General features: G+C 47.9%; 2 protein-coding genes across 2 annotated transcripts; both read left to right on the top strand.

The window, feature by feature from the left end:
• The first annotated feature begins 6,222 nt into the window (after nucleotides 1-6,222).
• Nucleotides 6,223-7,463, top strand: LOC123403565 (pollen allergen Phl p 5.0101-like). Its single transcript, XM_045097491.1, has one exon. It carries the CDS (start codon nucleotides 6,275-6,277, stop codon nucleotides 7,145-7,147), a length of 873 nt encoding a protein of 290 aa, XP_044953426.1. The 5' UTR covers nucleotides 6,223-6,274; the 3' UTR covers nucleotides 7,148-7,463.
• A 16,102-nt stretch (nucleotides 7,464-23,565) lies between these two features.
• Nucleotides 23,566-24,707, top strand: LOC123405006 (probable xyloglucan endotransglucosylase/hydrolase protein 30). Its single transcript, XM_045098883.1, has 2 exons — nucleotides 23,566-23,798; nucleotides 23,905-24,707. Exons 1-2 carry the CDS (start codon nucleotides 23,609-23,611, stop codon nucleotides 24,705-24,707), a joined length of 993 nt encoding a protein of 330 aa, XP_044954818.1. The 5' UTR covers nucleotides 23,566-23,608.
• The last annotated feature ends 256 nt before the right edge of the window (nucleotides 24,708-24,963 follow it).

The following is a 24,963-nucleotide window of genomic DNA, read 5'->3' as shown; positions in this document are numbered from 1 at the left end:
CAACCAGCAAAAGAAAATGAAACTACACGAGACTCTAAGCAAGTATCATGTAGGACACGATCAAAACGGAGCTACGGTTCAACATCTACGAGCAAAACAAGAAAACACTAGAATCTGCCAAAATCAGCCACATAGCATTTTCTACGCCCCACAACTACGGGCTACACTACTCCGATAAACTCAAGCAAGGCATGACACGAAAGAGGGCAAGAATCACTACTACAAACAACTAACAACAACTAGCATGGCAGCAAGGAACACTAGGAAAAGAAGTCACAAAATGGCTTCCCACACACTATTTTAGACTTAGAAATATTTCAGCTCTTCCAAATCAGCACTATTCTAGCAACTTGAGAGCAAGCAAACAACACCTAAACATGCATTTCTATTGCAACCAGAAATACCAGGGGCTAGAGAAAACATCCAAGATCAACTCTCTAGTTGACAACTCCTTCAAACGAAGCACGTAATAAATTCTACGAAAATGACAAGAGGGCAACATGGCAAAATATCCGCGAACTAACTTGCTCAAAAGCTAAAACTAATTGCATCGAAAAATCATATGGATTTTTCTACCCCAAAGACATATAAAATATGTGGGGTTGCACAACAAAATTTATTACCACAGGTAAATGCAAGATAAAAACCTAAGCACGGAAAAATAAACAAGCGGCAATCCCTACACGCAAAAATACAATTGTCCGCTCTAAAATACATGGAAAAATGGTTCCTAAAACATGGGCATTTAACCTACGGCATACGAGCAATCCGGACTTGCGCAAAAATAAATACGGGACATATCCTATAGAAACAACACGTTAACCTATGCATATGGCATGCTAATCTACGTCAAACAATTATGCAAGTTGTGAAACCGTATTCTACGCGAGAAACTACATGAAAACCGTATACTACACGTTCCGATCCGACTAACGGAATAAAAGTTACGGGCGTTTTAATATACGGTTATTTTCTGGAATTTAATTATAATTCCGAAAGTCCTACTAACCTATTGGGCCGAAACCTGAGGCGCATTATAGCAGAAAAATGGCGATGTGGGGGCGTTTTAATATACGTGGACCTGACTTGGGGGCGGCGTTGCAGGCAGAGGGCGGCGCAGAACGGGACACGGCGGCGGCGAGGAGCTGCGGGCTCAGGTCTCCGGCGAGCTACAGCCGGCGGCGGACACGGGGGAAGCCCGGAGCGGCGCGTGCAGGCCGGCGACGACTCGACACTAGGGGCCTAGGAGCACGGGGAGGAGCCTGTTCGGGCAGGAGCTCGGGAGCCAGAACGGGGCGGCGACGGCTCGGGCCCGGGCGGGCCTCGGATGGGCTCGGCGGGCCCGCGGTGGCTGGCAGAGGAGAGAGAGGCTGCGGGAGAGGCTAGGGTTTCGGGGGTAGGTGGCGTGGATCCCGAGGTGGAAGGGGGGCTGTCTAAAAATGCACACGGGGACTATTTATAGACAAATGGGGGGCTAGGTTAGCCGGAATTTCGTTCCGGATCTAACCGTGCGGTCTAATTCGGACGATTCCGAACGCGGGAACAGTTATGAGGCCGTGTAGAGTGGATATCCAGAGACGAGAGGGAGATCGGGCGACGCGGAACAAATTTTAAAACACCGACAACCGTCCGACAGTAGACCGAATACGGTGCCGCTACGGTCGACCGTTCGGGTACCAGACAAACTCCGATCACGACGAAACTTGACAGGCGGCCTACCTATATTAAAATAACACCGCACGTAAAATTTCACCCCAATCAGAGAAAGTTTTGCGCACACTTTTAAAACAGGGTTTCGAACGATGCCGCGGGTGTGCGCGAGTGCGGTCGGGCTCAGAACAGACAACGACGAGAACCGGCAACTAACAACGGATGCAAGTTTTGAAAACTGGCGGCAACGGGATGCCGATGCAATGCTGATGATGCGCTTGATGCGATGAAGATGCGACAAAAGAAAATAAACACACGACGAAAATGGAAAGAAAAGGGGAATCTTCTGGAACGTCGGCATCGGGCTGTCACATTACACCTCTGATCATGATTATGATTATGCTTTGTGAGTGGTTACTTTTGTTCCTGAGGACATGGGATAAGTCATGCTGATAATAGTCATGTGAATTTGGTATTCGTTCGGTATTTTGATATGCTGTATGTTGTCTTTTCCTCTAGTGGTGTTATGTGAACGTCGACTACATAACACTTCACCATCTTTGGGCCTAGAGGAAGGCATTGGGGAGTAGTAACTAGATGATGGGTTGCTAGAGTGACAGAAGCTTAAACCCCAGTCTATGCGTTGCTTCGTAAGGGGCTGATTTGGATCCACTAGTTTAATGCTGCGGTTAGACGTTGTCTTAATTCTTTTGTCGTAGTTGCGGATGCTTGCGAGAGGGGTTAATCATAAGTGTGATGCTTGTCCAAGTAAGGGCAGTACCCAAGCGTCGGTCCACCCACATATCAAACTATCAAAGTAACGAACGCGAATCATATGAACATGATGAAACTAGCATGACAGAAATTCCCGTGTGTCCTCGGGAGCGTTTTTCCTCTTATAAGACTTTGTTCAGGCTTGTCTCTTGCTATAAAAGGGATTGGGCCACTTTGCTGCACCGTTGCTACTACTTGTTACTTGTTACTTTTCGGTTGCTACGTTTCACCTCACTACACCATCACTTGTTACCACTACTTTCAGTGCTTGCAGTTATTACCTTGCTGAAAACCGTTTATCAGAGCCTTCTTCTCCTCGTTGGGTTCGACGCTCTTACTTATCGAAAGGACTACAATTGATCCCCTATACTTGTGGGTCATCAAGGGTCATTAAGGAGGGGCCTTGGGAGGAAGGAGGTGATGGAGACAACATGTGGATGAAGATGGCGACTTGCATCTGTAAGGTGACCTCATAGGAGTTTGGAGTGTCGAGGGGAAGTAGAATATAAGCTAAAGATACGTGGTGGTGGAACGATGAGTCCAGAAGGCAATTAAGGAGAAGAAAGATTGTTTCAGACGCCTATATTTGGATAGGAGTGCACACAATATAGAGAAGTACAAGATGGCAAAGAAGGCCGCAAGGCGAGGTGTGAGTGAAGCAAGGGGTCGGACGTAGGAGTACCTTTATCAACGGTTAGACACAAAAGAAGGCAAAAGGGACATCTATAAGATGGCCAAGGTCAGAGAGGGGAATACGAGGGATGTTGACCAAATCAAGTGCATCAAGGATGGAGCAGACCAACTCCTGGTGAAGAACGAGGAGATTAAGCATAGACGGCGGCAGTACTTTGACAAGCTGTTCTATGGGGAGAGTGAGAGCTCTACCGTCAAACTGGATGACTTCTTTGATGATACTAACATGCATTTTGTGCGGCGAATCCAAGAGTCGGAGGTGAAGGAGGCTTAAAAGAGGATGAAAGGAGGCAAGGCAATGTGCCCTGATTGTATCCCCATTGAGGTGTGGAGGAGGCCTCTGGGACATAGCGATAGTATGGCTAACAAAACTTTTCAACCCCATTTTTCGGGCAAACAAGATGCCAGAAGAATGGATATGGAGTTAATTAGTACCAATCTTCAAGAACAAGGGGAATTTTTAGAATTGTACTAATTATAATGGAATTAAACTGATTAGTCATACAATGAAGCTATGTGAGAGAGAGTCATTGAGCACCACTTAAGAAGAATCACTAGCGTGACAAAAAATCGGTTTGGTTTCATGCATCGGAGGTCGGCCATGGAAGCTATTTTCTTGGTACAACAACTTATGAAGAGATATAGGAAGCAAAATAAGGACGTGCATATGGTGTTCATTGACTTGGGGAAGGCCTATGAAAAGATACCGCGGGATGTTATGTGGTGGACCTTGGAGAAATATAAAGTCCTAGCAAAGTACATTGCCCTCATCAAGGACAGGTACGATAATGTTGTGACAAGTATTTGAACAAGTGATGGCGACACTGATGACTTCCCGATCAAGATAGGACTGCATCAGGGGTTAGCTTTGATCCCTTGTATTTTTGCCTTGATGATGGATGAGGTCACAAGGGATATACAAGGAGATATCCTATGGTGTATGCTATTTGCGGATGATGTGGTGCTAATCGATGATAGTCGACGGGGGTCAACAGGAAGTTGGAGTTATGGAGACAAACCTTGGAATCGAAAGGTTTTAGACTTAGTAGGACAAAAACCGAGTACATGAGGTGCGCTTTCAGTACTACTAGGCACGAGGAGGAGGAGGAGGATGTTAGCCTCGATGGACAGGTGGTGCCTTAGAAGGACACCTTTAGATATTTGGGGTCAATGTTGCAGAAGGATGAGGATATCGATGAAGATGTGAATCATTGAATTAACGCCAGATAGATGAAGTGGCGTCAAGCTTCTGGCATTCTCTATGACAAGAGAGTGCCACAAAAGCTAAAAGGCAAGTTCTATCGAACGACGGTTTGACCCGCAATGTTGTATGGCGCTGAGTGTTGGCCGATGAAAAGGCGACATGTGCAACAGTTAGGTGTGGTGGAGCTGCGCATGTTGAGATGGATGTGTGGCCACACAAGGAAGGATCGAATCCGGAATGATGATATATGAAATAGAGTTAGGGTAGCGCCAATTAAAGAGAAGCTTGTCCAACATCGTCTGAGATGGTTTGGTCATATTCATCGCAGGCCTCCAGAAGCCCGAGTGCATAGCGGACAACTAAAGCGTGCTGATAATGTCAAAAGAGGCCGGGGTAGACCAAACTTTACATGGAAAGAGTTCGTAAAGAGAGATCTGAAGGATCGGGTTATCACCAAAGAACTACCCATGGATAGGGATGTGTGTAAGCTTGCTATCCATGTGTGAGAACCATGAGTTTGCCGCGATATCTTATGTGTTTGACCTCTAGCTTACCCCAACTTGTTTGGAACAAAGGCTTTGTTGTTGTTGCTCTACTCAAGAGAGATGCATCACCACAAATGATGCAATAAAGAGTAACTTTTCATATTTCTGTTTTTTTAAATGGAGTTACCTGTAGATTCAATTGAATCTTTTATGCGTGAACATCAACTACCACATCAATTAGTGTATAATTAGTGCTGTAAAAATGGCATCTTATTTTTGTAAACAACAAGTGGCAAAACTATTGAATTGTGAGATGGGCCTAGAGCCTATATGATAATTTCAAAAAAAAATCTCTAAGGGCCCATGTAGGTGACATGACAAGGAATGATGGAAAGTTTAGTTCCACATTGTTAGTGGAGAAAGAGTTGGTACTCCTTATAAGTGTTTCTCTTCCATATGCTATTGAAGTTTGAGAAGAGAAGTGACCCTCGTACACCCCTACTCCTTCACCTGCCTTGGTCATACCTACGTGCTTATTTTTGCCGGTGAGTAATGAAGAATACGTAACGGACTACATGGCGCATGCTGCTTGATCGCAGTGAGAATTTTTTATAAAGTTCTTTCAAAATAAAAGTGAGACTTTTTTCTTTTCAAAAATATATTTTCTAGTTTTTATTTTTCGTTTTGAAATGGTTGTGATGTTCACACAATATAATATATTTTTCAAATTTTAAGATAAAGGTATGGTGCGTATAATTTTTTTCAATCGGCCCACAACGATAGTCCAGTCACCAGTTAGAGATAAAATTGAGGACATGCGTAGCTGCGGCCATATGTAGAGAATTATTTTAACAATAAGAATTATAAGATTAACTAAATATTAAGACTTTTTTTAGGCTATTCACACATAATATATGCCAATCGTTTACTTTCACCGTTTCATAAGTCCGACACGTGTATCTAGGTCGTTAATTTAACCAACTTAATGAAAAACATATATTACAAAAAATATATCAATAGAAACTTTAGATGTTCTATTTTCTAATGATATAATTTTTATGTTAAATAATATATTTTATATAAGTTAAATTGACGATCTACATACATATGCACGCTTTATAAACTGTAACGGAGGGAGTATTGTATGTCGCAATTACTGTGTGCTTCACATTCTCATTTCTAATACTGTCTCCATCCCCTAGCTAACAGGGGATTAGTGAGAGGTGTTTTTTCTTTTCTTAAGGAAAGTATAGGAATTTCAGGGGAGGAGAGCGGAAGCCGCGAAGCAGAGCGGAAGGAGCATTGCTAATTTGGGCGCGTAAAGCTCTCCTGGCCTCTAGCCATCAACCCATGCATCCCCGACCGTATGTGTATATATAGAGATAAGCTAGAGCGGACACCTTCATCCTCGCAACGCAGCACGATCTCTCCTCTCCTCTCCAAACCAACCAACCCAAGAGCAGCAGCAATGGCGGTGCAGCAGTACACGGTGGCGCTCTTCCTCGCGATCGCCCTCGTGGCGGGGCCGGCCGTCTCCTACGCCACCTACGCCCCCGCCGCCCCGGCCGCCACCTACGCCCCCGCCGCCGGGGCCCAGCCCAAGGCGACGACCCCGGAGCAGAAGCTGATGGAGTGTATCAACGACGGCTTCAAAGCGGCCGTGGCGGCTGCAGCCGGCGTCCCCCCGGCGGACAAGTACAAGACATTTGAGGCCACCTTCGCCGCGGCCTCCAACAAGGCTTTCGCGGAGGTCCTCAAGGGCGCCGCCACCGGCCAGATCGCCGGCCAGTCCAGCTCCATGGCCAAACTCTCCAGCAGCCTCGAACTCTCCTACAAGCTCGCCTACGACAAAGCCCAGGGCGCCACCCCCGAGGCCAAGTACGACGCCTACGTCGCCACCCTCACCGAGTCGCTCCGCGTCATCTCCGGCACCCTCGAGGTCCACTCCGTCAAGCCCGCCGCCGAGGAGGTTAAGGGCGTCCCCGCCGGCGAGCTGAAGGCCATTGACCAGGTCGACGCCGCCTTCAGGACCGCCGCCACCGCCGCTGACGCTGCCCCGGCCAACGACAAGTTCACCGTCTTCGAGTCCGCCTTCAACAAGGCCATCAAGGAAACCACGGGCGGCGCATACGAGAGCTACAAGTTCATCCCCGCCCTCGAGGCCGCCGTCAAGCAGGCGTACGCCGCCACGGTCGCCGCCGCGCCGGAGGTAAAATTCACCGTCTTTCAGACCGCCCTGAGCAAGGCTATCAATGCCATGACTCAAACCGAGAAGGTTGCCAAGCCCGCCGCCGCAGCCACCGCCACCGCCACCGCCACTGCCGGTGGCTACAAAGTCTGAGCTCGCCAACACTACACTTGACGATCACGCACACATACTATGCTGTATGTAAGTGGGTGGCCTCGGCGGTGAGCGATTTCCTTTTTGTGAATCAATGAGCTTTGTTGATCAAAGGTTTTGATTACAATCTTGCCTTAAAGAATCGGTAAGGAAAAGGGGAATGTAATTAAGCCAAAGGCATATAGGCCTTGACTCGCTCGGATGCTTCCTTCTTTGTTTTCGTTTCATGCAGCCGTGAACCGGCCGCGTGTTCATGCACCTGTAACAATGAAATATTTGTAATCCTCATGAAAATGTCATCGTATTCCATATGTCATACTTCCTTTCTTCCTAAATATAAGACCCTGATAGGTGGTATGTATGGCATACGAATCAATTCCGCCTACAAATGTGGCTAGAAAAGGTCGGATCAAACACCCTTTTAGCTACCCACCTACCCACCAGTAGAATGCCCGTGCGTTGCCATGACAGAACAATAATATACATAGAGATATTGATCAAATGAACTGCAATTCATGACGTGGATGTCGCAAGCGACTTATATTTGTATTGTTATAAATATCAACCCTTCTAGTATTTTCTCATCTAGTATGTAAAAACAGTGTATGCCCAATTCAACGTGTATAAAATAATATTGCAACATAAAATTCTGAAAATAATGAAAGTGCACTTCGTTTAAAGGGGTCAATAGCTCATGTGCGATGTTTTTGATACGAAGTGGCCGCAAACCGGCATCGTTGGCAAGAATGGCTCTGTTGCGACACCTCTGTGCGCACAAATTGGCCAGGCGCGACATGACCCTTAAGCACAATATCTAGCAGGATTAGGTGGAGCCGGGCGGGACCCACAACTTATCCACGTCGGCATGGGACCCAGATGGCGGTTACTACTGTCAAACAGTTTTCCCCTACGCGCGCATCCTCCCTCTTCTTCTTCTCCGGCGACGAAGCACGACAACGCCGACGAGCTCCGATTCAGAAAAGCAAATTTACAAGTATTTAAAAGCAAATCGACCGAATTCAAACAACATAGATCCATTTTCCCAGCAAACATAGAGCAACATAGATAGGGTTCTATTATAAGGGCTCGTCGGAGCAATATTCCATAGACGATTACAGGTTCGACCTTCGATTACACGGGCTCCTAAGCTCCTACCTCACCCCTACTAGATCTCCAAAAGTGGGCACACCTGAGCCCCAGGGGTGCGGCCACGACGAGGCGGCGGCGCCGGTCAGCCGGAGTCGGAGTCGGAGGCGCCCACCCCCTGTCGGTGCTGGATTCCTCGATGGCTTGGCGGAGGCAGATCTCGTCGAGCTCCTCTTCCCTCTGCCGGCGCGCGGCGATCTGCTGGGCCTCTTCCTTGGTGCCCTCCATAACCTCTGCGATGACGTCGTCGAGGTCGCCGTCGCCGACGTAGTCTTCCGGCAGAAATCCCTGCTCCTCCCCCTCCCTGTTTGAAGGCGGCAGCGATGCGGGTGCAATGGCGGAGCTCTCCGCGCCACCGCGATAGAGGAGCGCGGCACCGCTGCCACCATCTGGCGGTCGTACTTCTCCACCTCGCGCCGAGCGAACGCACGCGATGGCGCGAGCCCCCAGTTATTGTACCTGCGCGCGCCGCGCTTCCGAGCAGCGTTGGAAGCAACCCGCACCGCCCGTTCGCGGTCAGAGTCAGGGGTGTCAGGCGCTGGCCGCTTCGCCCTCCGGTTTCCGCCGCTGGAATGGCCGCCGCGCGAGCTAGAAGATCCTGGCCTCATGATCGTCGCACGGTGGTGCTTGATCTGCGGAGGCGGGGCTGGATTGCATGGTTTTGGTGAGGGTCACCGGCGGCGAGGGGCGAGAGGGGGCGAGACCGGCGCAGATCTGGAAATAGCTAGGGTACGACACATTTCAGTGTATAAGTAGCTCGGGTGCGACATTGATGTGAAGCCCGCTGACTTCCCTGGCCCACGGGTCAGATTGACCGGTCATCCCCTGCTCTGTTTCGAATGTTGCCCTGTTTTCAGTTGAGCCATCATCTTTTCTGCATATCCTTGTTTAAATGTTTGAAACTTCTCTTGTTCATGTTTGAAACTTCTCTTGTTCATGTTTGAAATTTGTTTAAATGTTTGTCGAACTTTGGTTTGACCAAGTTTGAAATGAGCATAAAAATAAAAAAAATATATTGGAAAACCAGTGCACATATTCTTACTTTGTCATATACTAACAACTCAAATTGATTTGGTTGTTTTAGACATGGTGAACAAAAAAACTTGTTTAGAAATGGGGTATTTACCCCCGTTGGAGCTAATTTGAAACTCATGTGTGAAGACAAGTGGTTTTGGGTGTTGAACTTCAAACTTTTAAAAACATCACAAAAGCTTGGTTTTGGAGTGACTAAGAAGGATCCATGCTTGGTTTGTCATTTTCATGTTTGAAACTTGTTTAAATGTTTGTCAAACTTAGGTTTGACCAAGTTTGAAATGAGCATAAAAAATTAAAAAAAAATTAAAATATTAGAAAACCAGTACACATGTTCTTACTTTGTCATATACTAACAACTCAAATTGATTGGCACCAGTTTTCTATTTTTTTTATTTTTTTGAATTACTTATGCTCAACCCTAACCTTTGAAAACCATACAACCTCGTTTGTGATAGCCAAGTTTGTGAAGGTTTTTTCATGAAAAACTCCATAGTCCAGATTTCTTATTTTTCTTATGGAGTTAGTCACATAGAATGATGATTGGCACCCGTTTTCCATTTTTTTATTTTTTTTGAATTACTTATGCTCAATCCTAACCTTTGAAAACCCTACAACCTCGTTCGTGATAGTCAAGTTTGTGAAGTTTTTTTAATGAAAAACTCATAGTCCAGATTTCTTATTTTTCCAATGGAGTTAGTCACATAGAATGATGATTGCCATAAGTTTCTTATTTTTTTGATTTTTTGAATTACTTATGCTCAACCCTAACGTTTGAAAACCTCTCAAAACCCCATCAAAACCCCGCACCAGTCCGGACCATTGGATCGCCGTGAATGGACGGTCTGGATCAGGAAGTAGGGCTACGTCAGCGATCCGCGGGCTCCGCTTTCATTGGTCAGCCCAGCTCCACCGAAACGTTACGCTCCTCCACATCGATTAATTGAAGAATTGTTGCACTATGTTAACTGAAGAATTGCTACGCTACCAGAGAGTGCAGCGTTGCCATGGCCAAGGTCGTGGACGAGGGGGAAGGCACAAAGACGTCAATTCCATGCGACAAGAGTGAGGGCACGCAGGGGGGAGACTACTTTGAAGTCCGGGCTGAACAAACTATTTCTCCTGGTAGCAAAACTGAGAAATACTAAGCTGGATCTGATCTGAGAGCTGGATGAGTTATCTTGTGTTCTTTGGTTTACTAATATTACATGAAGCATATCTGATCTGATAGTTGGTTACCATAAGATAAAATCAGAGTCTTTTTTTTGAAAGAAAGCAGACATCATTCGATTTACATCTCACATAAACTACCAGCAGCTAAAAAAGCTAAAAACCCTCAAAGCAAGCATAACAACAAGGAAATGTCCTCGGAATTGGGCTCAGATCAACCAAGTCGCAAGTGAAAACAAGTTCAACCAAGCAACCCTGGCCTGGCTTGATATATGAGAAGTGAGAGCATTCTCCATTATCAAGTTTGGAGATGTGAGTGGTGACCTTGGATGGCTTGATATATGTTCTTGTCATACCTCCGTGGAATAAATAATAAAGATGACCATATGCATTGATTCATGCAAAGGCCGAGGGTTTTACCTGCTTATTTTCTAAAGAAAAAATGGTGTGCACAAATTCAACAGACATTGGTGTCATGTATCTGTTTTAGTAAGATTTGCAATGAGAGTGAAGCAACCAGAAAATCAAAATAGTAATTGGCACTACTAGCACCACTCGGTGTATGACCCATAATAGTTGTGAAATTCCAACCTTCTGTATACTTATGTCTCGGTTGTGTGAAGAGCTTGATGAAGAAAATATCTATTGTTTCTCCTTCTACTTTTGGGATCTTACTTCTGCTAGGTGTAGGCTTGATATTGTATCATCCCTTTGTTTAGTTTTGTGATATCATCGGGATCACCGACTCACCGGCAGGTGAGTTGCTGCATGTTTTTTCTTCAGTTTTTCCATCTTTCTTGTCGTATTTGACTGTGCGATGCATCTCCTCATCGTACCTAGTCCGGTGGCCCGTCGTCTCCGACCATGAGGAAAGGTGCACCGTGCGGTGACCCAACGCTCTGATTGGCAACAAATTGTTGCGGTGTTGCATATACAAATATATTTTACAACCATTGAAGTGCATCACCGGAGTTCAAAGGCATGATGAGTAAGGACTTACAAAAGTGGCTTTGATAGGTATAGTCATGCCCTTCATCTTGTTGGTGTCACAATCCTTGAAGATTTCCATTGCCTAACCAACAATCTGTTTGGTAACGTAGCATAAATTCAAAAAAATTCCTACGCATGTTCAGATCTTCCTATGGAGAGACCAGCAACGAGAGAGGGGTAAGAGCATCTTCGTACCTTTGAAGATCGCTAAGCGGAAGCGTTGCTAGAACGCGGTTGATGGAGTCGTACTCGCAGCGATTCCGATCTAGTGCCGAACAACGGCACCTCCGCGTTCAACACAAGTGCAGCCCAGTGACGTCTCCCACACCTTGATCCAGCAAGGAGGAGGGAGAGGTTGGGGAAGAAGTCTAGCAACACGACGGCGTGGTGTCGGTGGAGAGACGAGGTCTCCGAGGGCCAGCCGCGCCGAGAGAGGAGGAGGAGAGGAGCGAGGGCTGCGCGAGACGGAGATGGGAGTGTGTCAAACAGCCCGAACCCTCATCATATAGGGGGAGAGGAGGGCGCAGCCTGGGTTCCCACCCCCAAGGGGTGCGACAGCCCTCGATGGAGAGGGGGGTGGCGGCCAGGGCAAGGAGGAGGGGTGGCGCACCCCTCTGGTGGGCCTTAGGCCCACCTAAGCTAGGGTTCCCCCCTTCCCCCTTTTTTCTGGTGCGCATGGGCTGGGTGGGGGCGCACCAGCCCACCTAGGGGCTGGTTCCCTTCCCCACTTAGCCCATCAAGCCTCCCGGGGTCGTTGCCCCCCTTCGGTGGTCCCCCGGGACCACCTCCGGTGGTCCCGGTGGTCCCGGTACGTTACCGGTGACGCGCGAAACACTTCCGGTGTCCAAAACCATCCGTCCTATATATCAATCTTTACCTCCGGACCATTCCGGAGCTCCTCGTGACGTCCGGGATCTCATCCGGGACTCCGAACAACTTTCGGTAACCTCGTACAACAATTCCCTATAACCCTAGCGTCATCGAACCTTAAGTGTGTAGACCTTACGGGTTCGGGAGACAGGCAGACATGACCGAGACACCTCTCTGGCCAATAACCATCAGCGGGGTCTGGATACCCATGGTGGCTCCCACTAGCTCCACGATGATCTCATCGGATGAACCACGATGTCAAGGATTCAATCAATCCCATATACGATTCCCTTTGTCTGTCGGTATAGAACTTGCCCGAGATTCGATCGTCGGTATACCTATACCTTGTTCAATATCGTTACCGGTAAGTCTCTTTACTCGTTCCATAGCACGTCATCGTGTGACTAACTCCTTAATCACATTGAGCTCATGATGATGTTCTACCGAGTGGGCCCAGAGATACCTCTCCGTCACACGGAGTGACAAATCCCGATCTCGATTCGTACCAACCCAACAGACACTTTCGGAGGTACCCGTAGTGCACCTTTATAGTCACCCAGTTACGTTGTGACGTTTGATACACCCAAAGCACTCCTACGGTATCCGGGAGTTGCACAATCTCACGGTCGAAGGAAAAGATACTTGACATTAGAAAAGCTTTAGCATACGAACAATACGATCTAGTGCTAGGCTTAGGATTGGGTCTTGTCCATCACATCATTCTCCCAATGATGTGATCCTGTTATCAATGACATCTAATGCCCATGATCGGAAACCATGATCATCTATTGACTAACGAGCTAGACAACTAGAGGCTTGCTAGGGACACATTGTGATCTATTCATTCACACATGTATTACTGTTTCTGTTAATACAATTATAGCATGAACGATAGACGATTATCATGAACAAGGAAATATGATAATAACCATTTTATTATTGCCTCTAGGGCATATTTCCAACATCTCCCACTTGCACTAGAGTCAATAATCTAGTTACATTGTGATGTATCGAACACCCATAGCATTATGGTGTTGATCATGTTTTGCTCGTGGAAGAGGTTTAGTCGCGAGTCTGCAATATTCAGATCCGTGTGTACTTTACAAATATCTATCACTCCACTCTGGACATGGTCTGGATGGAGTTGTAGCGGCGTTGATGTGCTTCGTCTTCAGGTGAAACCGGCTCCTTGGCTATGGCAATGGCTCCGGTGTTATCATAGAAGAGTGTCATAGGACACGCGCGCTTGGAACCACTCAAGGTCGGTGATGAGCTCCTTCATCCAAATTCCTTCATGAGCCGCAAGCAGCTATGTACTCCGCTTCACATGTAGATGCTGCCACGACTTCTTGCTTGCTGCTGCACCACCTCACTGCCCCACCATTCAACACATACACGTATCCGTCGTGACTTAGAGTCATCCGGATCGTGTCGGCTGCATCGCGTAACCCTTTACGACGAGCTCTTCGTCACCTCCATAAGCGAGAAACATTTCCTTAGTCCTTTTCGGTACTTAAGGATATTCTTGACCGATGTCCGGTGTTCGCAGGATTACTTTGGTACCTCCTACCAAGCTTATGGCAAGGTTTATATCAGGTCTGGTACACAGCATGGCATACATTAGAGAGCCCACGGCTGAAGCGTAGGGGACAAAACTCATCTTCTCTCTATCTGCTGCCGTGGTCGGCGACTGAGTCTTACTCAATCTCATACCTTGCAAAACTGGCAAGAACCCTTTCTTTGAGTTTTCCATATTGAACTTCTTCAATATCTTGTCAAGGCATGTACTTTGCGAAAGACCTATGAGGCGTCTTGATCTATCTCTATAGATCTTGATGCCTAATATGTATGCAGCTTCTCCAAGGTCCTTCATTGAAAAACTCTTGTTCAAATAGGCCTTTATGCTCTCCAACATCTCTATATTATTCCCCATCAATAATATATCATCCACATACAGTATGAGGAAAGCTACAGAGCTCCCACTCACTTTCTTGTACACACAGGCTTCTCCGTAAACCTGTATGAACCCAAACGCTTTAATCACCTCATTAAAGCGAATGTTCCAACTCCGAGATGCTTGCACCAGCCCATAGATGGAGCGCTGGAGCTTGCACACTTTGTTAGCACCCTTAGGGTCAACAAAACCTTCTGGTTGCATCATATACAACTCTTCCTTAAGGTTCCCGTTAAGGAACGCTGTTTTGACGTCCATTTGCCAAATTTCATAATCATAAAAGGCGGCAATTGCTAACATGATTCGGACTGATTTCAGCTTCGCTACGGGAGAGAAAGTCTCTTCGTAGTCAACTCCTTGAATTTGTCGAAAACCCTTTGCGACAAGTCGAGCTTTGTAAACGGTTACATTACCGTTTGCATCAGTCTTCTTCTTGAAGATCCATTTATTTTCTATGGCTCGCCGGTCATCGGGCAAGTCCACCAAAGTCCATACTTTGTTCTCATACATGGATCCTATCTCGGATTTCATGGCCTCAAGCCATTTGTTGGAATCCGGGCCCGCCATCGCTTCTTCATAGTTCGAAGGTTCACTGTTGTCTAACAACATGATTTCCATCACAGGGTTGCCGTACCACTCTGGTGCGAAGCGTACCCTTGTGGACCTTCGCGGTTCAGTAGTAACTTGATCCGAAGCTTCACGATCATCATCATTAACTTCCTCTTCAGTCGGTGTAGGCACCATAGGAACAACTTCCTGCGCTGCGCTACTTTCCTGTTCGAGAGGGGGTGTAATTACCTCATCAAGTTCTATCTTCCTCCCACTTACTTCTTTCGAGAGAAACTCTTTCTCTAGAAAGGATCCGTTCTTGGCAACAAAGGTTATACCTTCGGATCTAAGATAGAAGGTATACCCAATAGTTTCCTTAGGGTATCCTATGAATACGCATTTCTCCGCTTTGGGTTCGAGCTTTTCTGGTTGAAGTTTCTTCACATAAGCATCGTAGCCCCAAACTTTAAGAAACGACAACTTAGGTTTCTTGCCAAACCATAGTTCATACGGTGTCGTCTCAACGGATTTAGACGGTGCCCTATTTAAAGTGAATGCTGCAGTTTCTAATGCGTATCCCCAAAATGATAGCGGCAAGTCGGTGAGAGACATCATAGATCGTACCATATCTAATAAAGTGCGATTACGATGTTCAGACACTCCGTTGCGCTGCGGTGTGCCAGGCGGCGTCAGTTGTGAAACGATTCCACACTTCCTTAAGTGTGTGCCAAACTCGTGACTCAAATATTCTCCTCCACGATCAGATTGTAGACATTTAATTTTTCTGTCACGTTGATTCTCAACCTCACTCTGAAATTCCTTGAACTTTTCAAACGTCTCAGATTTGTGCTTCATCAAGTAGATATACCCATACCTACTCAAATCATCGGTGAGAGTGAGAACATAACGATAACCACCGCGAGCTTCAACGTTCATTGGACCACACACATCAGTAGGTATTATTTCCAATAAGTCGGTTGCTCTCTCCATTATTCCTGAGAATGGAGTCTTAGTCATCTTGCCCATGAGGCACGGTTCGCCTGTGTCAAATGATTCAAAGTCAAGAGACTCTAATAGTCCATCAGTATGGAGCTTCTTCATGCGCTTAACGCCGATATGACCAAGGCGGCAGTGCCACAAGTATGTGGGACTATCATTATCAACTTTGCATCTTTTGGTACTCACACTATGAATATGTGTAACATAACGATCGAGATTCATCAAGAATAAACCATTCACCAGCGGAGCATGACCATAAAACATATCACTCATATAAATAGAACAACCATTATTCTCTGACTTAAATGATTAGCCGTCTCGCATTAAGCAAGACCCTGATACAATGTTCATGCTTAAAGCTGGTACTGAATAACAATTATTAAGGTTTAAAACTAATCTCGACGGTAGATGTAGAGGTAGCATGCCGACGGCGATCACATCGACCTTTGAACCATTCCCGACGCGCATCGTCACCTCGTCCTTGGCCAGTCTCCGCTTATTCCGCAATTCCTGCTTTGAGTTGCAAATGTGAGCAACAGCACCGGTATCAAATACCCAGGAGCTACTATGAGCGCTAGTAAGGTACACATCAATAACATGTATATCACATATACCTTTAACGTTGCCGGCCTTCTTGTCCGCTAAGTATTTGGGGCAGTTCCGCTTCCAGTGACCTTTTCCCTTGCAATAGAAGCACTCAGTCTCAGGCTTGGGTCCATTATTTTTCTTCTTCCCGGCATCTGGCTTACCAGGCGCGGCAACAGCTTTGCCGTCTTTCTTGAAGTTCTTCTTACCCTTGCCTTTCTTGAAACTAGTGGTCTTGTTGACCATCAACACTTGATGCTCTTTCTTGATTTCTACTTCTGCAGATTTGAGCATCGAGTAGAAGTCGGGAATGGTCTTCTCCATACCTTGCATGTTGTAGTTAAGCACAAAGCCTTTGTAGCTTGGTGGGAGAGACTGGAGGATTCTGTCAATTATGGCATCATCCGGAAGTTCGACTCCAAGTGAAGTCAGACGACCGTGTAACCCAGACATTTTGAGTATGTGCTCACTGACAGAACTGTTCTCCTCCATCTTACAGCTAAAGAACTTGTCGGAGACTTCATATCTCTCAACACGGGCATGAGCTTGAAAAACTAGCTTCAGCTCTTGGAACATCTCATATGCCCCGTGTTGCTCAAAACGCCTTTGGAGCCCCGTTTCTAAACTGTATAACATCCCACACCTGACCAGAGAGTAGTCATCACTCCGCGCTTGCCAGACGTTCAGAATGTCCTGGTCTGCTGCGGGAGCAGGAGGGTCACCTAGCGGCGCATTAAGGACATAAGCCTTTTTAGCTGCTTCAAGGATGAGCTTCAAGTTGCGAACCCAGTCCGCATAGTTGCTACCATCATCTTTCAGCTTGTTTTTCTCTAGGAATGCGTTGAAGTTGAGGTTGACATTGGACATCTACAATATTTATAAAGACAACTTTTAGACTAAGTTCATGACAATTAAGTTCATTTAATCAAATTAAGTATGAACTCCCACTTAAATCGACATCCCTCTAGTCATCTAAGTGATACATGATCCATGTTGACTAACCCGTGTACGATCATCACGTGAGACGGACTAGTCACCATGGTGAGCAACTTCATGCTGATCGTATTCAACCATACGACTCATGTTCGACCTTTCGGTCTCTTGTATTCGAGGTCATGTCTGTACATGCTAAGCTCGTTGAGTCAACCTAGGTGTTTCGCGTGTGTAAATCTGGCTTACACCCGTTGTATGCGAACGTTAGAATCTATCACACCCGATCATCACGTGGTGCTTCGAGACAACGAACCTTCGCAACGGTGCACACTTAGGGGAATACGTTCTCGAAATTTTAAGAGGGATCATCTTATTATGCTACCGATGTTTTAAGCAATAAGATGTAAAACATGATAAACATCACAATGCAATCATATAGTGACATGATATGGCCATTAGCATCTTTGCTCTTTTGATCTCCATCTTCAGGCATCGCATGATCATCATCGTCACCGGAGTGACACCATGATCTCCATCATCATGATCTCCATCATCGTGTCTTCGTGAAGTCGTCACGCCAACTACTACTATCACTACTACTACCGCTAACCGTTAGCAATGAAGTAAAAGTAGTAAGCACATGGCGTTGCATCTCATACAATAAATTAAGACAACTCCTATGGCTCCTGCCGGTTGTCATACTCATCGACATGCAAGTCGTGAAACCTATTACAATAACATGATCATCTCATACATCATACATGCAACATCACAACTTTGGCCATATCACATCACATGTCAAAACCCTGCAAAAACAAGTTAGACGTCCTCTAATTGTTGTTGCAAGTTTTGCGTGGCTGATTTGGGTTTCTAGCAAGAACGCCTTCTTACCTACGTGATAGCCACAACGATGATATGCCAAAGCTATTTACCCTTCATAAGGACCCTTTTCATCAAATCCAATCCGACTAGAGTAGGAGAGACAGACACCCGCTAGCCACCTTTATGCACGGTGTGCATGTCTGCCGGTGGAACCAGTCTCACGTAAGAGTACGTGTAAAGTCGGTCCGGGCCGCTTCATCCCACAATACCGCCGGAAAAGAATAAGACTAGTAGCAGCAAGCAAATTGACAAATTATCGCCCACAACTTTTGTGTTCTACTCGTGCATAGAATCTACGCATAGAAAACCTGGCTCGGATGCCACTGTTGGGTAACGTAGCATAAATTCAAAAAATTTCCTACGCATGTTCAGATCTTCCTATGGAGAGACCAGCAACGAGAGAGGGGTAAGAGCATCTTCGTACCTCTGAAGATCGCTAAGCGGAAGCGTTGCTAGAACGCGGTTGATGGAGTCGTACTCGCAGCGATTCCGATCTAGTGCCGAACAACGACACCTCCGCGTTCAACACACGTGTAGCCCGGTGACGTCTCCCGCACCTTGATCCAGCAAGGAGGAGGGAGAGGTTGGGGAAGAAGTCCAGCAACACGACGGCGTGGTGTCGGTGGAGAGACGAGGTCTCCCGGCAGGGCTTCGCCAAGCGCCGGCAGAGAGGAGGAGAGAGAGGAGCAGGGCTGCGCCGAGAGGGAGATGAAACCGTGTGTCAAACAGCCCCGAACCCTCATCTATATATAGGGGAAGAGGGAGGGGGCGCAGCCCTTAGGGTTCCCACCCCCAAGGGGTGCGGCAGCCCTTGATGGAGAGGGGGGTGGCGGCCAGGGCAAGGAGGAGGGGTGGCGCACCCCTCTGGTGGACCTTAGGCCCACCTAAGCTAGGGTTCCCCCCTTCCCCCTTTTTTCTGGTGCGCATGGGCTGGGTGGGGGCGCACCAGCCCACCTAGGGGCTGGTTCCCTTCCCCACTTAGCCCATCTAGCCTCCCGGGGTCGTTGCCCCCCTTCGGTGGTCCCGGTGGTCCCGGTACGTTACCGGTGACGCCCGAAACACTTCCGGTGTCCAAAACCATCTGTCCTATATATCTATCTTTACCTACGGACCATTCCGGAGCTCCTCGTGACGTCCGGGATCTCATCCGGGACTCCGAACAACTTTCGGTAACCTCGTACAACAATTCCCTATAACCCTAGCGTCATCGAACCTTAAGTGTGTAGACCCTACGGGTTCGGGAGACAGGCAGACATGACCGAGACACCTCTCTGGCCAATAACCATCAGTGGGGTCTGGATAACCATGGTGGCTCCCACTAGCTCCACGATGATCTCATCGGATGAACCACGATGTCAAGGATTCAATCAATCCCGTATACGATTCCCTTTGTCTGTCGGTATAGAACTTGCCCGAGATTCGATCGTCGGTATACCTATCCCTTGTTCAATCTCTTTACCGGTAAGTCTCTTTACTCGTTCCGTAGCACGTCATCATGTGACTAACTCCTTAATCACATTGAGCTCATGATGATGTTCTACCGAGTGGGCGCAGAGATACCTCTCCGTCACACGGAGTGACAAATCCCGATCTCGATTCGTACCAACCCAACAGACACTTTCGGAGGTACCCGTAGTGCACCTTTATAGTCACCCAGTTACGTTGTGATGTTTGATACACCCAAAGCACTCCTACGGTATCCGGGAGTTGCACAATCTCACGGTCGAAGGAAAAGATACTTGACATTAGAAAAGCTTTAGCATACGAACAATACGATCTAGTGCTAGGCTTAGGATTGGGTCTTGTCCATCACATCATTCTCCCAATGATGTGATCCCGTTATCAATGACATCTAATGCCCATGATCAGGAAACCATGATCATCTATTGACTAACGAGCTAGCCAACTAGAGGCTTGCTAGGGACACATTGTGATCTATTCATTGACACATGTATTACTGTTTCCTGTTAATACAATTATAGCATGAACGATAGACGATTATCATGAACAAGGAAATATGATAATAACCATTTTATTATTGCCTCTAGGGCATATTTCCAACACAATCTGGATCAAATCGACCAAAAACAGAGGGAAAAAGAGGGGTCAGAGGCGATGCGGTGATATCTAACTCAACACGGAGGAGAACATGACGGGTACCAGAACAAGATAGGGCTCTCACCGCAGCCGCCGACATTGCTGAGAATGAAAGCGCCACCGTTGCTGTCACCCAGAACAAAAGCTCCGCCACGGCCGCTGGCTCACCACCGCGAACGAAGAGGAGGGAGCAACACAGGTTCAGACATGGATACCCATTCGAACATGCACGGGGATACGTTTAACCTGATGCACTGACAAGTGGGGCCCGTAACTAGATGCATTGCCAAGTAGGGCCCGTGCTTACGTGGATAAGTTATGGGTCGAGCTCCTAACAGCTAAAGAGGGCATTAGTTCAGATTGAGGGCCATGTCGTGTGTGGGATATTTCCTCGTTCAGAAATGTTGCACCGAGGCAATTCAGATGAAAGACATCGCACTCCTTCCAATTCACCTCAAAAACATTGTAGAGGAGCTATTTGCCCCGTTTAAAGTGTATATTTATATATCTTGGTGAATTTTCAACTCTCCCAACAACATTGTCTTAGGGTTTTTAGATCATCAAGGATCGATTCCCCTGTTACATTTCATATAAGAAGTACAACCAAGATATCTAGGTGAGATCAACATGTTAGGTTGATCTTTCCCGTGTGGGCCTAACGGCCCACCGGACCCTTGATCCATGTGCCCTGATCGGGGGCGCCCAACCCATTATGGTTGGCGGGCCCCTGTGACCTGCGCTATAAATAAAGGGATGAGGACCGGGGCGCACGGTACGAAGTTCAACGTGCCGCTAGACACCCCACCGACATCCCCTTCCGATCTAGGGTTAGCACAGTGCTCACGGGGAGCACCACCACCACCCCACATCTCTCTGTCGCCACCGCCGTCACCACCTCACCATGGACGCCGGCAGGAGCACCTCAAGTGCAGGACAAGGAAGCTACCACTTGATGAGTTTCCTAAAAGATGTTCCGATACTCGCAGGTGACAACTACACTGAGTGGAGGAAGAAAGTAGACATGTCATTTTTGTGTGCTGAGGTGGACTAGGTTCTGGACACCCCACAACCGGTCCAACCTCCAGAGCCTGTCAGAGATGCGGAAGATACTGACGCTGTATGGGAGAAAAATAAAAAAGATTATGCTCCAGTGGAGATGTCTTTTACCCTTGAAAATCAAAAGTGGATCAACGCCAACAAAAAGTGTATGGCATTTATAAAGAATACAATTGAGAACGCCATCGTGGGCTCAATTGCAGAATGCACTTCCGCAGGGGAGTTGCTTACAAAGATAAAGAGCCGGTTGACTAGTTCTTCAAAGACATATGCCACCCAGTTGATAAAGCAACTGGTTACAGAGAACTACACTGGCGGTGGTCATGGAATAAGAGAGCACATCCTGAGGATGAGCAACATGGCAGCAGAGCTCAAGCCCATGGATGCGGACCTGGAGATCAAACCAGCGCTCCTGGTCCACCTGGTCATGGCTTCGCTGCCAAAGGAGTTTGAGTGAACACCACGGCTATCATCAATGAGGGTGGCAAAAAGATAATTGGTAATATGATGGCATCTTGGTAAAATAGAAAAATAGAGGACGCTCATATGTCAGGGTATTGAGCCATACTTATTTGGCTACGACGTAATGTTTTTGTTTCCCGTTGCAACGCACGGGCATAGAAGAGAGCTCCCGAGTTCGTACGGATGGTCACACGCCACAGATTTTTAATAATTTTAGGATCGGGACTGCTAGCTCTTTGTGGTGGAGAAATTTTCCAAGTTCGCATAGGATGGGATGGGTAGGTTGCGGCCGAGTCGGACTCTCAAGAGCAAAGTGTCTTTTACACGAGCCGGGAGCTACACTTGATTTTCCAGGTGCTGTCACATCTTAAGTTGCTACTTTTTTAAATGTTACTTTATTATTATTATTATTTTAAAAATATTGCGTTATTTAGAAAAACATCAAAAATATATTGGCCGTGACCCAGATGTGGCCAATTGAATCCTGTCGGCGTTGGTGTGACCGAATAGTGTCCAGTCGGTCACATGGAGGCCGACTATTGACCCGACCACGTCGCCCCTTATCCTTTCGGCCTGGAGGCTGGCCAATCGGCCTCGGCCTGGCCGATAGGCTTGTCGGCTGTGGCGTGGCCGATATGTGGCCAACCAGCCAGTCAACGGCCTCCTCGCACCCCTCTCCTTCTTCCTCCTTCTCCCATTCTTCCTCCTCCTTATCTCCTTCGTTCTCTCCTTCTCCTCTTTCCTTCTCTTCCCACCCAAAAAATCTCTCATCTCTACACTTAATCCTAGCCGTTTTTTCTTACATTTCTCACCGTAGTTCTATTGTATAGAGTTAGGTCAGCCAAACCATCCGTCTCACTCGCGATGGGGTAGTTCGTGGTGGTTGTTTTCAGCCTTTTTTGGTGATGGTGGTGGAGGTTGAGGTTGAGGTGGTGGTAGTGGTGGTGGTGGTGGTGGTGGAGGTGTGGGTGAAGATGGTTGTTGTGGTGTAGTTGAAGGTGGTGGTGGTGGTTGCTGCGTTCGTCATTTTTCTCGGTGTTCGTCGAACGCTTTTCATCGTTTCTGTGCATGCTTCAAAGGTAAAAAAAATAGATTTTGTCAATTAAGTAGTTTAAATATTTTTAGGTGCTCCGGTAGATTTGAATATATTTAGTTTAGTGAATTAAGTAGTTTAAATATTTTTAGGTGCTCCGGTAGATTTGAATATATTTAGTTTAGTGAATTATAAGTAGTTTAAATATTTTTAAATCCTTCGATAGATTTGGATATATTTAGGTTAGTGAATTATAAGTACATTTCATACGAGGTTAGTGCATGCGGTACTGTGTTAAGATGAAAAGCACAATGACATTTTCCTTTTCTTTTAGCATCCCCTGAATCCGTCCCTGGCCAAGCTGGCGAGATAACTCCCTTCTACGCGTCCGTTTTCAAAACCCAAAATACTACTAATTTCCATCTGCGCGTGTGCATGCGCGCCATGAATGGATCAAGACTAGCAGAGGAGCTAATAAGCTAACTCCCCTTATTTCTCCGGCCGTCTTCCACCGTTTCTCCACCTCCGCCTTAATTTGTCACCCACCTCAGAATAAACCGACCCGAAAACAGCCAGAGTGAATAATTAGGCAAGCACCAAAACCGAGGATATACCAGGAAATAGCTTTAGTATAGTTCCTTCCGATCGAGCAGAGGAGCGGAGAGGGGGATCGATCCATCCATCGATCGCGCGGCCGGGCGGCATGTCGCGGTTGGCGTCGGCGCTGCTGGCCCTTGCGACGGCGGCCGCGTTGGCGGTGGCGGTGCGGCCGGCGGTGGACGTGACTGCGACGGTGGCCTTCGGGGAGGGGTACGCGCCGCTCTTCGGCTTCGACAACATCCTCCGCTCCGCCGACGACCGCACCGTCAGCCTCCTCCTCGACCGCTCCACCGGTACGTACGTACGAATACGCCCATCCATGATCCATCCTCCCCGGCCATGGCGCGGCTTGATTTCCTCCGTTCATCAATTGATAGTTGTTGCGATAAAAATGGGCAGGGTCGGGGTTCATCTCGTCGGCCATGTACGAGCACGGCTTCTTCAGCGCGTCCATCAAGCTGCCGTCCGACTACACGGCGGGCGTGGTGGTGGCGTTCTACACGTCCAACGGCGACGTGTTCGAGAAGACGCACGACGAGCTGGACTTCGAGTTCCTGGGCAACATCCGGGGCAAGCCGTGGCGGATGCAGACCAACGTGTACGGCAACGGCAGCGTGAGCCGGGGCCGGGAGGAGCGCTACGTGCTGCCCTTCGACCCAACCACCGAGTTCCACCGCTACTCCATCCTCTGGGCGCGCGACGCCGTCGTCTTCTACGTCGACGACGTGCCCGTGCGCGACCTGCGCCGCGCCCGCGCCGGCCGCGACTTCCCGGCCAAGCCCATGTCGCTCTACGCCACCGTCTGGGACGCCTCCAACTGGGCCACCTCCGGCGGCCGCTACCGGGTCAACTACCAGTACGGGCCCTTCGTCGCCTCCTTCACCGACCTCGCGCTCGCCGGCTGCCGCGCCGGCGCCGGCGCCTCCCCGGAAGGCTGCGCCGACGCGCTGGCCGCGTCGGACCCGGCAGTGATGACGCTCGCCAAGCAGCAGGCCATGCGGCAGTTCAGGGAGCGCAACATGGTCTACTCCTACTGCTACGACACGAGGCGCTACCCCGTGCCCTTCCCGGAGTGCGACGTCGTCGAGTCGGAGCGGAGGAGGTTCAAGGACAGCGGCCACCTCCGGCTCGCGCTCAGGCGACGCCGCGTGGGCCGCCGGCCGGCCAGGCCCGGCGGCGGCGCCAACAAGGCCGACATGTAGCGTACGTGCACGCAGCTAGCAGCCATATCTTTGTGTTAATTAGGGACGGAGATTTGGTTGATTGGAGTATTACTGCGAATTTGGCATAGCATCCCAAGCGGAATTTGGGTGACGCGGTTACACGATCGGCGGGCACATGCATCAAAACATAACGACCTACGCGGAGGGCACCACCCCATATGTACGCTCCCATCGGCGCTGCTCTCTCTTCTCCCCCACCGGCGATGTGTCGATCGGCTCCGTTTCAGGCCCCGTG

Source organism: Hordeum vulgare, chromosome 6H, assembly GCF_904849725.1.
Source record: "Hordeum vulgare subsp. vulgare chromosome 6H, MorexV3_pseudomolecules_assembly, whole genome shotgun sequence".
NCBI lineage: Eukaryota > Viridiplantae > Streptophyta > Magnoliopsida > Poales > Poaceae > Hordeum > Hordeum vulgare.
The sequence above is the reverse complement of the archived record's forward strand: the minus strand, read 5'-3'. Positions and strand labels throughout refer to the sequence as shown.

Bases quoted from the DNA above. Each gene is read 5' to 3' on its own strand.
- LOC123403565 (XM_045097491.1), top strand. From the start codon at position 6,275: ATGGCGGTGCAGCAGTACACGGTGGCGCTCTTCCTCGCGATCGCCCTC.
- LOC123405006 (XM_045098883.1), top strand. From the start codon at position 23,609: ATGTCGCGGTTGGCGTCGGCGCTGCTGGCCCTTGCGACGGCGGCCGCG. The intron at 23,799-23,904 runs GTACGTACGTAC...AAAAATGGGCAG, and splicing joins CCTCCTCGACCGCTCCACCG to GGTCGGGGTTCATCTCGTCG.